General features: G+C 37.9%; 1 protein-coding gene across 10 annotated transcripts in view; it reads right to left on the bottom strand.

Moving 5' to 3' along the window:
* The window catches only part of LOC109546218 (fat-like cadherin-related tumor suppressor homolog), a 174985-nt gene that overhangs the window by 39727 nt on the left and 115438 nt on the right, over nucleotides 1-19820 (bottom strand). For all 10 annotated transcript variants that reach the window (XM_048668445.1, XM_048668444.1, XM_048668443.1 and 7 more), the window contains 2 exons: nucleotides 10522-10628; nucleotides 4360-4567 (listed from right to left, as the gene is read on the bottom strand). In XM_048668445.1, the coding sequence (XP_048524402.1) occupies nucleotides 4360-4567; nucleotides 10522-10628 (315 nt within the window). The remainder of the gene's footprint in view (nucleotides 1-4359; nucleotides 4568-10521; nucleotides 10629-19820) is intronic.

Raw genomic sequence — 19820 nt, 5'->3', positions numbered from 1 at the left:
TTTTTCAAGAAAATAAAGAGTTTCTGTTCACCGTCCCAAACCCGCTAAACTTGACACCAGTTTTCATAAACCAGGGACGCTAACGATGAATATTGGTTAGAAACTGGTAGGTTTTTGGAAATGGATCTCCTCCTAACGTTCCGCTTGTATCTTCAGCTCTGGTTTCTTTGTTCAATGCTTCGGCTATATTTCAGCCTCGATCAGAGTTAAAAACAGCCGAAATATTGAAGCGAGAAAAATCGCGCTTTTTCGTCCTCCATTCTCAGTTTTAAACTATTTTTCTTTTATTCGAATACCACCTCTGAGGATGCAAGGTGCTTAAAAAACGTCCCCAAGTCCGTAGGACTCACAATTTTCAACCTGTAAACGTTAACTTGCTGCTGTTTATTAACCAGTCAATAATAACCTGCAACTGTCTTCAACTTCGTTTCGGTTTTCCTCTGACGAATGGAACATTTTTTATTTTCAAGAATAAAAACATGAAAAACTCAGTTCCCCGCTCGAGTTGCAAATAACCAAATGAAAGTTGGATTATCCTTTACTTCCACTATTGTGGCACCCCTGAGACTTTAGACTGATATTATAGCTGGCAAAACAGCGTTGTGCGGTTACGTTAAGTATTCAGAAAGTTTACTTTCTTACAGATCCTTTGGGCTTGGTTACCTTATGTTTTTATGGCCATATTACGTCAAATAAGGCTTTGTTTTCGTGCAGAAGTTCCCCATGCCCTTAAGTATACAATTTCTTATTTAGACTTTAGCTTATTTATTTTTTCTCGAGGAGACTTGAAGAAAAATCGCATACATTTCCAGCTCTACTACAAACAAACTTTTGAGCGCTTAGAAGCGAAATTTTAACGGTGAGGCTTTGCAAGAAAAGTGAGTCGATTATAGTCAGGTGAGGCCTTTAAATGATAATTTATCAATTCAATTTTAATCTAAGTTTAATGGCGCCCCAGTTGATTTTTGCGTGATTTTCCTTGTAAATTGAGCTCATTTTAATGCGCTGATCAATCTATTTGTTCATCTTCTGACATTGTGTCAAGTTGAGAATTACCCCAACCCAATATCCTTAATCTGGTTAAGCGTGAAATGGGACGAGACATTGTCGGATAAACGGACCCGACTCAAGAACATGGAAAAATATGAAGCCATTTTCGAGATGGAGGGCCTGATTTGGCTCTAACTAGATTCTTGAACTTTGCAAATCCATTTCCAGGCCATTTTAATTAAAGGAAATTGATTTTAGATAGGATGGTTTTGCTTGGAGGTTGTTATTTTTTAATTTTATCATACACGTTTGGCCCCAGGGATGCTTTAAAATTTCCCAAACATCTCGCATTTGCTGCGACATTCACCCTCCTTATTTGCGTTCCCTAATATTCCCCATTCCGGTTCTTTTAAAGGATCCTGCTTTATTTGGCAATACTGCGCCCAATATGAATCATCAAATAATAGAGCCGACGTTTAAATAAAGCTTTCGGACGATTTGTTTGCCTTATGAATGTCTCGGAATGTGTTTTTTTGAACGTCGAGGGTGGCGCGATGGGTTTTATGTCGGATTAAAGCTTTGCACTGATTGAGCTTTTTCTTTCACGAGGGATTATTAGAAAATGGGATTTTCTGGGCATGATCGGATGAATACTCGAGTGGAAGCAACGAAATTGGCAGTTGAGTGGTGTTCTCACGAGAACAATATGTTATTCGCTTTCTACTTCAATTGGGGCTCCTGCTTGCCTGTTTACTAAACATCTGGATTAATATCAGGCTGAATAATGCAAATTAATTTACTTGCAAAGGTAGTTTGGTAGATATTAATTTCAATCGCTAATTAAAAATTGCTGTAAAATCGCTTCCTCTTGAAAAGGGAGTTTCTCACGCGGAAAAGTTGACTAGTTTACCAGCGAAGCGCGAATGCCCTTAAGAAGTTCGTGTTTATTTAAAGCGAGTCTTTTATTAAACTACCGTCTAATATAAATTGCGACTTTGACGGGACGCCCTGCGGGGCATCTTAACCAATAATTTATTCATTCTTGATTAATCAAATTTGAAATTTTTTCCTTGAAGTAAACCCGTTAAGGACAATTAATAAACTGGAAAAGCTCACAGCTTCTTGTAATTACGTGGGCAGACAAAGTTAAGCCAAACCGAAAATCAGACCAACCCAAAGGCAAAGTCGTCGGTTCAAAATCATTGCCATTAGAGTGACTCGTTAATTTTTCCAGGTCGTGTAATTTTCATTTCGATGTGCCCTTTCAATAGTTCATTTAGTTTAGGCTTTCTCGTCAATATTTCCCCTTATTGAAAAGCAGTGAGATTTGAAATTTTGTTGATTGAAAGAATGTGACCGAAGGGGAAATGAAAAGGAGTTGATTTTCTTAGTGCAAGCAGTCAAATCTTCATTTGATTATTTTATTGTATCGGGGCGATTTCCATAATCCACCAGTGTATGATCCACATATTGCCCATTATGAAATTGTAGAATTATCAGTGAAAACAAACAAAGGTACTTTTGACCTGATTAATTCTTGTATCCCATGTCCACATGGAATGGAACATGACGTGCATGAATAATTAAAATCCGCCATCCCCAGCTAAGCAAACTAGGAGATCCCGAGTAATTAGTTGTGTATATTATTAAGAAGCTTCGAGTAAGTAAAGCAGAACTGACGACCCAAAATAACACCGGAATTAATTCAGGAAATTCGTCGCAGCCATGTGAAATAGTCTTACAGGCCACCGATAAACAAATGTAGGTTTTTGTGGTCTCTTAGAACAGTATTTGAGAGATTAATTCGGCGGGTTTTATTTCCATTTACTCAATTATCGAATCATTAATTAAAAAAGTTCCGGCCGTAAAGACCGAAATCGTAAACACGTCTTAATTAATCCTCCCCAAGAATAATTAATTAATTTTCAATAATGCGACCCGGAATTACGCTGTAAAGTTGGCAAAACAAATTACTTCTCTTGTTTTATTGTCAACTTCTTTTAATTGCGCGCCTAATTGAAAACAAACACTTTTAGCCATTTCTCTAATTAAATCGAATTATTTGATTAAATCGGCGACGAAACCGTATACTCAAACATTGCGGTTTATAGCCGCTATTAATTCATTGTTCAACGCCACATGATATTATTGTCCATTTTCTCGCTGAAACTTCTAGCATTTTGCGCTGATTGGATGCGAGAATCGGGAAAATAATAATCACATTCACGAAATCAACCGGCTGTAAAATGGCTAAATTTCGTATGTGAATCACTGTAGGACAACTTGATCTCATACGAAAACACTATCTGGCTGCTCATTGCAGTTGATTCAGGTTATTATTTTAGTCTGAATAAGCGCGATGAGCTTTCCTGCTGATTTTATCTCAATTTCACTAATTAAATTTCCTCAAGAATTAAGAGCGGCGTGAGATTCTACAGGAGTTATTGGAATTATTTAGGCAACAAACTGATGCATTGTTAGGAGCCTTTGAAAGAATTGAGTCAGCTGAAGAAGGTTTTTTTGTAACTGCATGAGTTCTGGATATTTTTGTCGTCGAAATTTGGTTTAGTGAACGATAAGAATTTTTCCTGGTCTCTCGCATTTCTGGGGATGGACAGACGACTTTGGACCGAATGGAGCTTGAAGCTGGGGAGTTTTACGGGTTTTTAGAACACCGCCGAAAATAATTTCCAGCTTCCAGACGTTTCGCAAGCAGTGCGTTCGGTCAAATATATTGATTTCTTAGGGCCATCGTTCCGGATATATTTTAGGATCCGTCAGAGGTCATAATTCCCCAACACCTTATGCAAATGATTTTTCATCTATTTCTCAATATCTGGTAAAAACGATCGTGTTTTTTCAATATTTTCTTTGCCACTTGACAACTGTGTTGTTCTTCGACCAAGTCTTTTTCCCTTTTAATGCCTCTATGGGTCCGGATTGTTCGCCTAACGGTAACGACTGTACGTAAATTCGGAGGGTATGATAATTTTTTGTTGTGTGGTTAAGGGGAGCCCCCCATGCCTACGAAGGGCGAATTTATTCAAACGAGCGGTTCGTGACACTTTGTATTATTGTTTCGGGTTATAATAGTTAACAGCAAGGACCAGGCCTGCGTTAATGAATAGGACTATTTTAATATAGTTAGCCGGAGGTAATCCAATTTGCCACCAACATGGATAACATCAGATTATCTAGGGCGCATTTATATGTTTTTTAATATTACGTTTCACCTAAAAAAACGGTTTCTATAGTATAACCCTCAGTATAGTTAACATGAGAAAGAACCATGGTGTTTGAGGGTGGGGTTTTCGTGGTTTTCGCCAAGAAAATATTTTTTTAGAGGAAAATTTACATAATGAAACCTACCTGTGTGGGAATTAATCGTAAAGAATCCTTCAGGGTTTCCGGCTGCTATCTTGTACGATATCTTCTGGTTGGGGTCCTTATCTCTGTCGGTCGCCTTGATCTGCAGGACTGTTTTCCCCGCAGGACTGTCTTCCTGTATAACTGGATAATATACGGGAAGTTCGCTGAGGGGCACGTTATCGTTTTCGTTCAGAACCTCGATGTAAATCTGAAACAACAACAGTCGATTTAGAGGCGGGTGCAACATGCAATTTCCCGGAAATTTGGTTTATGTGTCTTCCATTAATGGAACGTCTGCAAATTGCGATTGGTGCTAAAGCGAAAAAGTGCCGGGACAGATAAATTCCTAGGCAGGAGATGTAAAAAAGGAATCGGATTTTCTATCTCATCAAGGCATGAATACCTATCGGGCTCGATCCTGCAAGCGCTTTGACTAAAACTATAAATTTCCTCAAAAGGGAAAATCTTTGATTATTTCCAGGCCCGTAACAACCGGAGTTGCTGTAAAGCAACAGTAATAAATTAGAGGAAAATAAATTGAAATATCTGAAACGTATAAGGAGAGATTAATATGCCTGGATCCAAACGCTCCATAGCATCGCATTCATTACGTTCAATTTTAAAGAGCTGAAAAAGTAAACTCAATTCGTTTTCCATACAGTTGTTCAACGAACCGCAGGAAAGTGCCTTTCATTTGGGAAATACGTAGCGTAATGTACGAATAAAAATATCATTTGTATATTCAAAAAGCAGCTAGACGTAACAAAGTAACTGCGTTCCCTTTACCTGACTGAATAACGAATTCTGAACAGAACAAGTAAACACATCTCTACTGCCATGGGGCACAAATTGTAAAGTAGAGAGAAGAAAAGAAATTGTATTTGCTGTGGTACATAACCGGCTCGGTTTATTGATTTTGGTTTTATAATTTCTATTTTTACTTTTGCTTGAAACAGGCGAACTTATTCCTTTGCGAGAAAAATCATGATATTTATTAGGGAGCTTATTTTGAGCACCCCTTGTTTCCCGCACAATAAAAGAGCCTAAATTGCACTTTATCGGCAACTAATCCCCGTTTCATTGCTGAGTAAACCAATTCTCGACCGTTTGTTGACTCTGGAACATCCATTCAACTGGCAACGAAACATTTACTACAAAAAGCCCTAATTCAATTTTCCTTCCCACCTGAAGCAAAAAAAAGGAAAATCAAACGGAGCTTTCTGCCATTTACGTCCAGAAAAACTTTGACGATCAATTTTCCGTCTCCGCAATCTCAACGGCCAAAAAAGCCCAATCTGTTTGCCATCGGCTTTCAATACTCCAACAAAGACCAAGTATTTTACGATGCGTCATTCTGAAATGCTGTTTTCCAGGACTGTCTCCATAAATTTCATTGTCAACCGAACGATTACTATAATTTACAATCAATTGTGTTATGTGAAGGCTTTTGTCTTGGTTTTCAAGCGATATGTAGGCCCATTACTCAGGTAGTATGGGAAAAGCATGCTTTCTCCTGCCAGATTTTCTGGAATCTGGAGACAATTGATATTTGCCCTCTAAAATTACGGCCTATGGAAACTACAGATGCTTGCAACTCGCACATTTTATTTCAGTTTTATTCAGTTCTTTGGGATTTTTTCACTCTTATGTCTCAGTTCGTCTGTGGGGTATTTTATTTATTTGCCTATCACAAGTTTTTAGTCTTGTTACTATGCACTCTTTATTGCATGATGTGCATATTGAAACTCTGGAAGGCACAGCTGGTTTTCACAAATAAAAATCAGTAGGTACTAAACATCTAAAATTATCATCCAATAAATTTACAAAATACACGACTAGTATTGGACGTTTTTCGGTTTTATTGAATTTCATAGTCGAGTTGTTTTCGCTTTGGCCTGGTCGATGAAAACTCGTTAGAACAGTAAACACTTGCAAGCTCCACTCATTTCATTTTTTTCCTTTTGCAAGCCATTGCGTTATTGGGCTTTTCCTATCCGCATAATCATCGGTGAAAGGACGGGAAACTCACAAGGAAATCGTCAATAGTAAACGAGCACAGGATTGGTGCGTTCGGGGCACTTTTTCTCTAAACCGTTGCGGATTATTTCCATCACCAACATATAATCTCTTAGCACTACAAATTGGTTAACTCTTTTCGAATAGCTGGTTCGATCCAACTTGAGTTCCTGCGGAATAATGGCTCGTGTAACGTTTTCTGGAGATTCGCCATACTTTCCCAGAGCTCTTTTAATTTCACACAGCAAGTTCCTTAGTGGCTGTATTTGGGTCTTGAAGATGGAATCGTTTTTGAAAAAGTCGATATAAGCGGCAATTTTTTGCAGAATTTGATGGGACAGTCGCAGGATCCGGAGTGTGATCAGATTTTTTTTGCGAATGATTTCGCCGAATCCAGTCACGTCCACTCCATGCAGCTTTTGATCGGCGCAGAGTTTTTCAGTGAGTTCAAAGTCTTGCTGGAAATACTGCTGGCACATTTCTTCTTTTACTGACGTTGCTGTGTACGCAGTCTGAGCCAAGCAATCTTTAAAAAAAGCCATTCTGAGCCACTTCAGCCTAGGAATTTAACTGAAAATGCTACCTAGGACCCTATTTGCTATGGTTTCTTCATCACAAGTTCCCGATGGTTTTCGCAATAAATTGCGCTTGGCTACGGGTATTTCCTCAGGACAGGGATTGTACCAAAAAGGCTCCTCATCTTCTATATCATCTAGTAGAGATTGTGAGCTGGCTGCTGTTTTGCGTTTCTCCTTGAGGAAATAGTAATTTCTTAAACCGGCAATCTTGTCCCCTGTTTGCGTATTCTACATGTTAATTTTGACTGTGTCATTTATGGCAACCGGGCTCTTCAGGTACTCTGCTGGTAGCACCCGCTACCCATAAGGTTAATTTTGGTCCTTTTCGAGCATTCCAATATAATTTCCCTTAGTCAAATATCGATTTATTTGCTGGTCACGTAACGTATCCAAATGGCGTTATCTTGAGCAATATCTGTTAGATAAACCCTCGCTGACATTGTGTAATATCGTTAGCACTTAGGGGTTGGTAATGTTTGTCTCGGAGCCACAACCCAGTTTACATAGCACGTAATATGCCTGTGATGTTGATATGCTAAATAATTGGTTATGAAGCCGATATCTGTACTCAAGTCGATTTGGGTGGGCATCGATTGCCCGTTTCGTTAGGTAAATGGATTTGTGTAGTTCCGATATCGCTTTGGCAATGATCCGTTGAAGATGTATTGCGGTTTAATTATTATCGCCGACACCCACTTTGAAACTAATTCATTTAGATGTTATTTAAGCGGTTTAATTATTCTGCGGATCTTCCGATTTTCCTTCGTCGAAGCACTTATTCAATTAGTTAAACACAACTAGATTGGTTGAAGTCCTGAAAAATCACTTCGACTTTGAAAATAGTCCATTGCCTGCAGGAAAATAACAAAAGCATTGCTAACGGATGAAAATCCGTTCAAAAATGTGAATAAACCTGTCCATAAGACAAGCGTAATGGACGAATGTACTGCCCCTTTTATGATTTACTGGCTCTTTGGCTTTCGCTCCACATTGTGGCAGATATGGTGGCACTCAAGTATATCGGGGTTGTTTTGGGAAGAGTAAAAGGGCCAAATATATACCTTAATTTGCTATATGAGCACAGTTCATAAGTCTGCCCTGTGCAGCCCAACATAGGCGTGCTCATAAAAAATCCACTGTTCAAGCAAACCGGCCAATTTTCCCTAGTAAACTTTACTTTTTCAATGTGTGTGTTATCTTCCCTCAGAGTGTAGTTACAGTTTTTCTTTGCTTTTTACATAAGAAGCGTGATTTAGCAGGAGGCTCTTAAGAAGAAAACCAAAGTAATAACTAACCACTAATCAATTAACACACCTAAAAATTGAAGAGGGCTTCGGTTGACTAAAAATTTAAACACTTCTTTTTAAATGTAACTGTTCAATTGGGGTGGTCACATGGAAGTTGGGGCAGATTTCGCACGCCTCTGAAGCTGAACATAAATTTCCCAGAAAAAGATTACGTCCATCCGTTTGCTTTTAGTGTGCGCGGTCAGTGAGATATGATGTATGATTATTGTTATACACGTACAATGCACATCTTCGTTACTGTTATTTTTCGGAAAACTACGATGATACGAGAGGGAACAGCTCGGTGAGTAATTCCTCCGTTTCAAGTCTGTTTTAATGGCTGCAGAACATCGTTGTTAAGCTTGAAAGCATTGGCCAGCATACAAATTTGTTGATGAATCTGCAGGGTTGTTTTTTTGCCGGGGGGTGGGCAACATTTTTCGCTTGCCAGAATGGTTAATGATAACTAAGTTAGTCGATGTATTTGGGCCGTTGCGTAACATAACGGAATGAAATACCGTTGCGCACTGCATTATGCCGAAGCCAAGTCAGTAAACTAGGAGTGGAATTGGGAAATGCCGCAAAACTAATTAAAGCATGAATCCTGAAATGCGATATGGACGCATTTGTATTTCCCGTTCGCCAATTAACTGGCTGGTTGTTCGGGCATAAATGGGCCAGCTTGGCACTCCAGCAAGAAGCAATATTGCGGTTTGATTTAATCCCTTGCTTATTTTTTCAAGTGCCAATATTGGACTGCACACTAACGACTTTCACTTAAAAAAATTGCTTATTAAACTGCCTTTTTCTTCTGTGTTTCAGATTATTATAACTGGATCAAGAAATTGCCGTCAAACCATCAAAAAGTATCGCGAAGCAGGGGCATTGGAACTGGTAAGCGGATAGATTTGCTTGCTTTAAAAAAATGTTCCATTAAACTGCACGGTTTATTTTTGCTGCTACTGTATGAGTACCAAAAGCCAAACATTTGCTCTTTCAATCCTGCAGGTATCAATTTACTCGCGATTGCACTGAATTTTTTTCCGAATTTCCAGAGTGGAATCTGTGTGTTTGATGAGCGGAATTTCCGGATTGAAAACGCGAATAGTTTAATGTTAAATACCCCCTTCGAACTGACATTTTGATTGAGTATAGGAGGCGTTTGTGCCGCATTGGCTAAATATCAACCCAATCATGCGTTGGGAACTTGCATTCTGCTGGTTTTAGGCTGTTTGGAACACAATTAATAAGGCAATTTGTTTCCTACTGTCTTCTCGTTTTTTTATTCAAAAATTTGACCACTCAAACGACGGCCTCCATTTTCAGTCCGTTTATAGAGGCAACTCTTCTCCATGTGCCTTCTGGGCGTCGATTTGCTACCCGTTTTTGTTGATTGTTGGCAATTTTTATAGTGGAGTGTTGTCTTTATTTTCTTACACATTTTACTGAGAATGAAGAGCTCTCTGAAATAGTCTACACTAGTTAGGCTGTTTGTTTAAAATTCGTTAAAAAAAATTAGGGTCACTTGCAAGGTAGTTATTTTTAAGTAGATATTTTTTATAGTTGAGCTGAGTGGTGAAATTTTTTTGTAACACATTTCCTAACTTGGTCCTCTTGCTAAAAATGTGTTCACAAGAATGAAGGCTCGTTGAAAGGTTGTAAGATGCATTGGCTATATGTAACATAAAATAAAAAAGTTAAGGGAAAACTATTGGATTGTTTAGGTTACAATTAATATGCCAATGTTTTTCATACTGTCCTCTCGTAATTTTTCGTTCAAAAAACTTTTTGGAATAATGTGTGTGAGACAGCAGGCAGTGGTTTTTAATAATTCCTCACTATTTTGATCGATTTTTGCGATTTTTTATATTTGAGTGTTGCAGTTACTTTAACGTTCCCTAGAACAGATTTGCTTTCAAAAATTTACAACCAAAATGTGATCACTTTCACTATGTATTTCGCGGGAGCAACTTTGTTTTGCAAAGTTTTCCCACAAGAACCCGGGTGATCTTGTCGGATTGACCTAGTTGAATCATGAAATTTAAAAATTTTAATTATTGAATGTTTCCATTCGAAAAATCTGGAAGACAAGTAAGTTGCAAAGTTGTGCGGAATCCTTTGGACAAAACGCTGTTTAAGACTTAAGTAAAGTAGCTTCTGGCACAAAATTACGAAAGAAAACAGGCAATTTGAAAAAAAATCCACTTGCCAATACAAACCCAACCTAAAGAAACCTTCACAAGTGTGCAGTAAGTTTCACATTTAATATCTCGATATCTTACCTCCACAGAGGAAAACAATGGAACCACACCATGGTCTTGAGCAAACACAGTGAGCCAATAATGATCCTTGGTTTCAATGTCCAAAATCGCTGTGGTCTTGATCACACCTGAAACACAAATAATTTCGACTTAAAAATATACTCGACTGGTATTTTAATGTAATTTGCTGAGTGGTAATACACAGAGTGCCCATGCTGTTACCATAAAATAAATTGTACACAATTAGAGCTACGTTTAATAGCCAAACTGCATTGTTTTAAATCAATTATCGTAGTGTTTGTTATATTTTGTGTAAACCAGTTTGAAAGCACTTGCCGAATAACGCAATTGAAAGTTTATATAAACTCTGTCGGGGTAAATAAAAATAGAGCATTTCTGCTTTTAATAGCCGGTATTCAATCACCGGTTGAAAACAGCGAGACCAAAAACGCCTCGAATTTATATCGATAAGTCCTCGTTTTCGTGTTGTGAATTAAAAAAAAAAATCCCGCCTCCAAAATTTATTAGTGCATTTTATTAGGCCATCAATTCACTGTCATTTCTTATTATTTTATATAAATTTCCATCAGTGCGCTATATTAAATATATCGATTTATATCAATTTAGCTGGCCGCCGATGTGTCACACCGCGTAACGAATATTTGCTTGTCGAAAACTTTACATTTTGGATTATATCGCATATTATTTAATCGAATGACACCCACGGGCTTACTTTTCATTAGATTTCGTATTATACCGGACAGCAAAAAGGGCAATTACTTGGACAAAACTGCTTTATTTGCTCTGGAAATTGAAAAGATGAGTGATTCACTAGTGAAAACTAGTCAAGTCAAAATGTATTTTCCCATATAGATTATAAACTTTATCAGTAGGACCTGGTCAGCTTTGCTATATTTCTTTTTTCAAGTTTGGTATTATCTTTGTGGAAAAATCCCTTTCCGGTGCTACGGGGCGATTTATTGCATTTCCCAGCTCAAACTTTAAAAGAGATTGCCAGGCCTGCTTAAACAGCCCATATGTAGTTAAGAGCAAAGATATGAAGCTTTGTTAATCGGTGTGTGAAAAAGGCAGGTCAAGCGAGGAAAACACTTCATTAACATTTCCCGTACGCATTTTCTGGAGTTCCAGTCCTTGTTAGGGTGGCAAAATCGTCTTCAAAGCAAACCGCGACACACAGGTGTTCTTAGCGACTTTCAAGCGTAAATTCCAAGTCTGCCTAAAGTCCTGATTTATTTGGTGCCATGAATTTGAAAAGATTTACATGAATTGCTGTTGTAAATACCGGGACATCAAGAGGGTGGTATCCAAAGCTGAAAAATGCTAAACCATTGGAAAGTTTTAGAAATTATTTATGAGGGTGGAATTAATCCAGCAAAAGGTCCACGTCCAGTTGCTGGCTTGGACTGAGCCGCCGCCTACGTTAGCCAATATAAAAAGGACGTTACATGTTCTCTGCTATTGACAGATCCATCGGAAATTGTCTATCTGAAAAAGCGGACGAAAAAGCGAAATAAGGGATAAAAAGGGCGATCGACTCTTTCTCAATTCCTACTAATATTAATTTCCGTATCACACAAATTTCCGAATTGGACAAATTCTGGATGGACAGGAACGTATTGGGTATTCTAGACTTGTTTGTCTGTCGCTGAAACGTTACAAAGAACGAAACTTTGTCAATTTCAATTCCATACAGTTTTTTTCGTCGTCATCCATTCCTGTTCATATAAAACCACATTAATCAATCAATGTACCTGATTGGCTTATAAAATAGTTGATACCTCACTGCGTCAATTCCCCGGATTGACAACCATATTTTTCGGGTGGGCACAAAACGGAATCCGCAATAGAATTACCTTTTTCATGAAAAAAACAGGCACTGGAAACAGGCTTTTTCCCAGAGCCTTCGAGAATGTTTTGCCTCTGAGGAAATGGGATTGCATTTTTATTGCAGCCCATATTCAAATGAATTTGATCAACGGTTTATAGGGGATTTTATCATCGACATGTCGAGAAATATAAAGGCTTACTCTGGCTAAATCTGATGCCTGAATGGAAATGGAAAAGGCGGTAGATTTTCCATTTTTCAGCAAATTGCAGAGGAAGCATTCTGTATTGTCATTTGATGCGTTATGGCAATTAAACATTTGGGATTTGGAGGAATAGTGCCGATTTTTTAGGCTCTGTTTATTCTACTTCAGTGTCTTCTACGACCAAGTTGTTTTTACTAGTTTTTCCATTCGCTTAGTTTGAGAACAGTAAACAAGTTTGCCAAAACTAACATTGTAATGAATGGAAGATTCAGAAAATCCACCGCACCTGAAAATTCGCAGCGTATGTCAACATTGCAGTCTAATGTTCATGCAACTCGTTTAGAAATCCACCGAGTAATTTATGTTTCATTCTTAGCAACATGATGAGGTATTTTGTTCGCTCGTTCGGTATTATTCAACCTACGCTTGGTTATTATATACGCGGCCGCAACAAAGCCTTTGTTATTTCCCGAAGAAAAAGCTTAAGTGGAAATTCGATTAACATTTCATAAGCCGTCTATCTGCGTACATTAATTTAGCGCGTGCTGATCAAATTGATTTCGCATTAAATTAGCACCAATCCAAATAATCTCAATTGATCGTGCATATGTAAGAAACTGTTCAGGCACGCCCTCAAATAGAATCAACACCCATCGAAAATAAATCGCACCCTCATCAGCATGTAGGAATAAGCGGGCTCCCAGCAAGACGCCCGGAATTCTCCCTTAAAGAGCCGTTTTCTATTACAAATCGAAATAATGCTCCCTTGTAGAGAAATACTAAGAGTTTCAGGCCCCATTATTCATAACACATTTTCAAGCAACGCTCTGCTGTGCCATTAATTTCGCATTCAATCTTTGTTATTATTATTATTATTTTGCTTAAGCCACTCAAATCATGAATAGCTTGTGATTTTCGGGTTATTAGACTGTCGTCGATAGGAGTTTGGTCCTGACGTTTCGCTGGCATCTTCAGGGGTCGGTTCACACCCAACAGAAAAATCTTCAATTTTATCAACTATTTATGACTATGGGCTTACTTATATTGAGGGTTTTTATCACGAACTATTGAAGAAGCTGGAATATAGGCGCAAATTCCCCATTGTTGACTATGCAAAGCTGCTAAGGTGGATACGTCTTGAGATAATAATGAGAAGGACTGGCAAAGTTTATAATGCCCTCCCGACATGGGTCTTTGGACCCGGCAATTAATGTATTCTAGAACACTTCAGCTGCGAAGTTATGATGACCATAGTTCCACTTGACGCCCAAATTGCATATTCTGGAAAGAGTCCGGCTTTGATAGTGCTGATTAAGGTCCTTGCTGGTAGCCAAAAGGGGAAATTTAAATACTAATTGTATGATCACAGGTTGTTGTGAGTGGAAGTTGCAACCGCTCTTTCTTAAATAGGGGTTTTTGAAAAGAGCTTCTAGGAAATGGAACTGGCTCTTAACAACCCAGATTAAGCAAATGGGCCTTCAAGTAATTTTTAACGAAATAAAGAGATCCCTTTCAAGACAAAGCGTGCCATCAGCGCGGCTCAGTTTTTCAATAAAAACCTAATGGAGCAAACTAAGTAGGGAAAGTGGAAACTCCACTGGCAACGCTATAAAAATAAACAGTTTTTCTGTTAGAAATTGAGTTTTCCCAAGTAAATTTGCCCGAGTTAAAACGACATTTGAGGGCGGACCACTTTTTAATAACGATATTCCGGATAGGTAGGTGATAAATAATTGCCAGATTGTCAGCATTTTCTCCCAGAAATTATTGTTTTGCTTAGGGTCAATTAGACTTTTTTAAAACTTAATTGGGCGTTTGAATGAAAAAATATCTATATCAGCACATATTACAGAACCTCAAAACGTAAACTGTACATTTGACCATTGGCTTATTGTATAATCCATCACTGTCCGGCCTGTCCTATGCAGGGATGTATTAAAAACCTTAGATCGGATCCCTTTTGACCGAAAACGGGCTCAATTCCAGATCGTTGGGTTTCACTTTTTAGTTCGAGGCATTTTTGCAAAACGCAAACGCATAAAATATTGGATCTAACGATTTCTTTCCTAAATAGGGTGATTCCAAGTTGATGCTTTTAGAATTGTGGGTCAAAATTGTTGGAATAAACGTGTTGAATGATTTATTTGCAAAAACATAAAAATAAGAAAAAAATAACTCAACGATAATGTAGAACATACTTTCGAAACGCTACAGTCTGAAGACATGACTGAAAACATAAACATTTTCCAACAAAGTCAAGCTCCTGACGATGCAACATTCAACCGAAATGCGTAGGCAGGAATTGTGAAATTCCAGTAATGTGTAGGCAGGAATTGTGGAGATTCCTTGCTGGGCCGCTCGTTTTACCAGAGGCCCGGGCATTTTTTTACATTTATTGAAAAATGTTCTCTTACAAGATTTGCCGGTAAACATTAGACGACACATAATAGTGCCGGAGTTCTGCTGGTTACTTTACAAAAAGTGCCGGAGTTCTTTTTTTAACTAAGCTTTAATCCGTCAGATTTTCCCAAAAAAATTACCCAGTGTTATGATGGTATGAGCATGAGTATGAATCGAACCAAATTTTCAACACGGATTTTTGAAACTCGATCTTTTTCACGTAAACATGCTAACTATCTACCAACTCCTGAGAAGCACCCCACATGCCTTCGTCATTCATTTTCCGTAAAAGATGCATCTTAAAATTAATTTCCTCTTAACTTTTCAACAATAAAACAAACAATTTTCTGATGATACATCAGTTAAGATTTCGGTTGACCGCTAGTTGGCTTCTGATGTGATCGAGTATTTAGATAAAACCTAAGCGAAAGAATTCGATGACACATGAACCAATAACGGGCTTTTTCCGCCGCTCGAGGATTTATCTCTTTGCTTTAGACCGAACGAAGAAATTTTCTGGCGATGTAAGCAACTGTCCAGCGCGAACAGGGTCAGTGCGAATGCGAACCCCCATAAATTTCATATTAAAGCCTTTATCTGTCGTGAAATACTAAAAAGGGCCTGCGAATATCAGGGTTTATCGCCGAAGAACGTAACAGTTTTGAATGTTTGTCAAATAAATTGAAATAGTTGGAAAAGTTTTTGTCGTGCATTAGCAATAATTGGATAGTGTTCCACAGCACTTAAAAAAAAACTCGGAAAACTCTAATTGATGATGCTGTTTAAGCTGTAGGGTTAACAAAAATGCTTGTTTGGTTAAATTAACCGAATTCATCAAAAATGACCAAAATTGGTAAACTAAAAAGCTGATCGCTTTGCATAATCGTTTTCCAACATGCCCTTACTGGTGAAAATGAACTGTATTTTTCAAAATCCGTAACAAGGGCAATTAGAGTTTCATTAAGCACACTATTAGGCCTTGGCATTTTCAGCGATTCGAACGTATTTGGATATTTCAGCGGACAAATTGGACATTGGAAAACCGGGGAAAATTGAGGGCTGATGAAAAAAAACTGCACTTGGGCCTATTAATAACCTGTGAAATCCAGCTGGAGTGTGCAACTAGTAGCGCACTTTAACATAATTTCACCCAAATCATGTTTACCAATTTTTCAGTAGTACCTGAAAATTTGAATGCCTCCACCTGGAGTTTCATCGAAAGTACAAATTGCTTTCGCTTTTTCCATTCCAGGGATTATGCGAGCTCGCGCATATTTCCATGCATATTGCACAAAAAAAAAACATTTTTCCATCTCTTGTTTGCTGGCCATTAGCCGATGAAATTGCCAACTTTAACGCAATACTCTAAATGAAATTCGTCCCATAATATTCGCAACACTTTAGAAATATTGATCAACAACAGAGCAAGCTGATGAATTGGAGCGAATATTGATGTTCAGATGGCATCAATTTCACTGTAAAAAATTGTTTCACATTGCTGTAAACAAATAGTTTTTCATTCAAGAGCAAATCGGTTTAACTCGAAATGAATGATAAACTCATATCTGGACCGTAAGCCCTGGACTAATACGGAAAGCCCTCAGCTGAAGAAAATTAACTCGGGACCTGTGGAGCTTTACTTAAACCCTAATTACGTTTTCAAAATAGTTTCACTGAATTTTTAAACATAATCCTCTTCAATCCGCCATGGGAAACCTGATAAAGTTTCCAGCAGTAATGCCATGGGAAGGGGGCAGGAATTAAGCGGGATAATTTCGTTAATATTTTTAGGATATTTATTTAAAAATTCAAATATATTTAAATTGATAGAGTTTAATGGGAACTGGCATAAACGTGCCGTTCTGTATTTTAGTGTATTTGCATTTTAGATTTGATTAATCATCACGGCTTAATGAGGGATTTTCAATAATTGTGTTTTTCAAGGCTCTGATTTTTGCACGAGTTACAAATCTTACTTAGGGTAAAATGTGGATGGGTTTATGCTGTTATATACATAATTTTGGAGCATTTCAAGCGGTTTTTAAACGGTTAGGACTTTGGCAGGAGATATTGTCTTGATTATAATCAAATAATTTAAGTATAGGAATTGTGAAGCTTTTTAGCTCCGAAGCATTCCATTGTGCTCAAAAAACATCTAAAAAAATCCAATGAGTTTATTGAGAAACATTCTAGATGGTTTAAATTGGAAATAATCGTTTTTTTGGCTCATTTTAAGCACTTTTGGAGCGTTTTCGTTCCGACCGGCTATGTATTCCTTATTATAGACCCAAACAAACTAAATATACGCATTTGGAGCTTCTTGGGTCGAAAATAATTCATTGAGCCCAAAAAACACACATATTAAATTTTTAATTTTGACCGAAAGTTTAATAGGGGGTAGAAGCTGGATTTTTCAAAAAAATTAATTTATTTCAAAATACTTCGAATTCCACATCATTTTCATCTCAAAGAAGGAAGGAATGTAACGAGCTAATTAAGCTGTTTTAGGCAATAGAAATGTCTGAAGTTTGATAATTTGTAGAAAATCCACTTGAGCATTTCAAAGCAAGAAAACGAAAGCCCGTTTCGTTCGCTGTAAGCCAAAGGAAGTTAAAAAGTCTAAATCGGGAGACCTTTTATGAGACACCCTGTATATTTTAAAACAAATGTGTACATAAGTATTGCAAAATTAGCCAAGAGTATTTTTATTTTTTTGCTTATCTCTAACCATTTCATACTAATGGGACGCCCTGTATATGTTGGGGAGCTTTCTTGGGGTCGACATCAATCCATTGAGGCGAAAAAACCCAATAAAAAGTGTCGTGTGATTGACACTTATCAAAGAGACAACGTCTTCACGTCTTCGTCGGGTTCACTTATTAATTTCCAGCTTTCCTTCAAATTTTCGAGAAAAGTGATAAAAGGCTTTATTAAAACTCGGTGCTGAACTAGGCCAACGCTATCGCAGATATTTGGGCATCTAAAGCCTGATCAAGCGGGATTTTATCGGTCGATGCAAGTTGACGCATATTTTTTAAGTCTTTGATGCGGAATCCATCGAGTGTTTTAGTGCATAAAATTGAGGATTTTTTAGAAGAAAATTTGTTGCTCTCTGGGGGAAGATATAGGCATCCATGAGCTCTCCTTTTAGTCCGAGTTCGACGGAAAAAAGGCATTTTTTGTAAATTTGTTCTAAACAATCTTCGGTGACTCTTTGGCTAAAATTGGTGTGAAAGTTGCAGTCAAAGCACCCCTGGTAATACCTACGTCTCAGCCGGAACAACTAAATTTCCCATTCTACGGTGTAGTCTTCAACTAAAGCTGTGATTTATAATTCTGTGGACATTATCAGACTTAACAAACAATTTAACAGCAAAGGAGCACCGAGACGCTGGCTCGTTATACTATAAACGTCCCTGAGCTCCACTTTCTTGGTTTCCTATAGGTAGATTTCGGCATTTTCGTGGACATGACAAAGCAAACTAAGGAATATCGAGTTAATAATTGAGAGGATTAAGGATTAGAATTAAATCACGTTCAAACAGAAAAACATGCGCAAAACACTGTCTTCTTCGGCTAGTAGTTGTTGGCTGTAAGAGGCGCTGGAAAAATCGGTTATTATTTCACAAAATCGCACTTGCTAGTGATTAATGGCACTCATAATAAAGAACGGAAAAGGATAACGGCACTTAATTCAAATTCTAGAGAGCTCTACCAAATAATGAAAAATATCGCTTCTACAAGCCGAACGATTAATCGGGAGCCGCCAGCTTAATCCTTAGATTACAGCTAATCCATTCCGTTAGAGAAAATTAATTTTCCTGACCTGCTGAGCGTTATTTTAAATAAAATTACCCCTATTTTTCCGATTTACATGCGGAGCCCATCGTACTGGACAAATACGCTCCTGTTGGAGCAGGAATTTTTCAGGAAAATTGAAAGAAATTTATCATAGCTTCCCAAAGCAACCAGCCTAAGCAATTCGAAATTAAAATGGAACTGTCACTCAACTAGAGCAGGAAATCCCGTATCTATCTGGGGACAAACGATGCTGCAAATAGCCTTGAATGCGATGCAGGAACATTAATTCTCGCCAGTTCTATCCAAGGCTGTAAATAATTTAAGAAAGCGATATCCCGGAATGAAAAGTCGCGATTTATTGCGGTGCAATCCGGCGTGATACAAGCAGTTTGCTTTAGAATGATTTCTTCGCCACACACAGAAAGAAATGGGACAATTGGGGCCGTAAATAGTCTGCATTTAAAACCGACTAAAACTAACTGATGTATTCGGTATAAGAACGAAAGGAAAAATCATTTTCCGCCGTCCCTTGATAGTTTTATCTGACTAAAAACCACATGATCTCTCCGACATCCATAATAAATCTTGGCCTTCGACCAGAGATAACGTTTGAATAAGATATTTATTACTTTAAGAACGAGAAAAATGGGTTTTGCGGTATTGCATTTAAGGCCTTCCCAGGCATAATTTCCCGGGTAACAAATGGGTTTATCAAGGTGAACCAAAAAATATATTAGGTCGGAATACGAATTGCTGCTGCGTGCTGTTTAAATGTGTTCAATCTGAAGGGATGTTTAGGCGCTAACGTTGATCTCTTCTCGAGGGAATTTAACATGCCATTTGGCCGGCACTAAACAGTATACATTCGACGAGAGCAGCGCCGAAAAACAATAAAAACAACCCTTTACTTGACTTTAACGGTTTATTAGAGAGGGAATAAAATATTTACAGCTTGATAACAACCCCAAAACTGGGACGTTTCGCCATATATTAACGGTCTGTAGTAAATAAAGTTTCCAGCTAAAATTATCACATGGAGTTTTATCTTTATGGAGGGATTTTTCAAAA

Source organism: Dendroctonus ponderosae, unplaced genomic scaffold (assembly GCF_020466585.1).
Source record: "Dendroctonus ponderosae isolate FM_Combo_2020 unplaced genomic scaffold, Dpon_F_20191213v2 Dpon_F_20191213_7, whole genome shotgun sequence".
Classification (NCBI taxonomy): domain Eukaryota; kingdom Metazoa; phylum Arthropoda; class Insecta; order Coleoptera; family Curculionidae; genus Dendroctonus; species Dendroctonus ponderosae.
The sequence above is the reverse complement of the archived record's forward strand: the minus strand, read 5'-3'. Positions and strand labels throughout refer to the sequence as shown.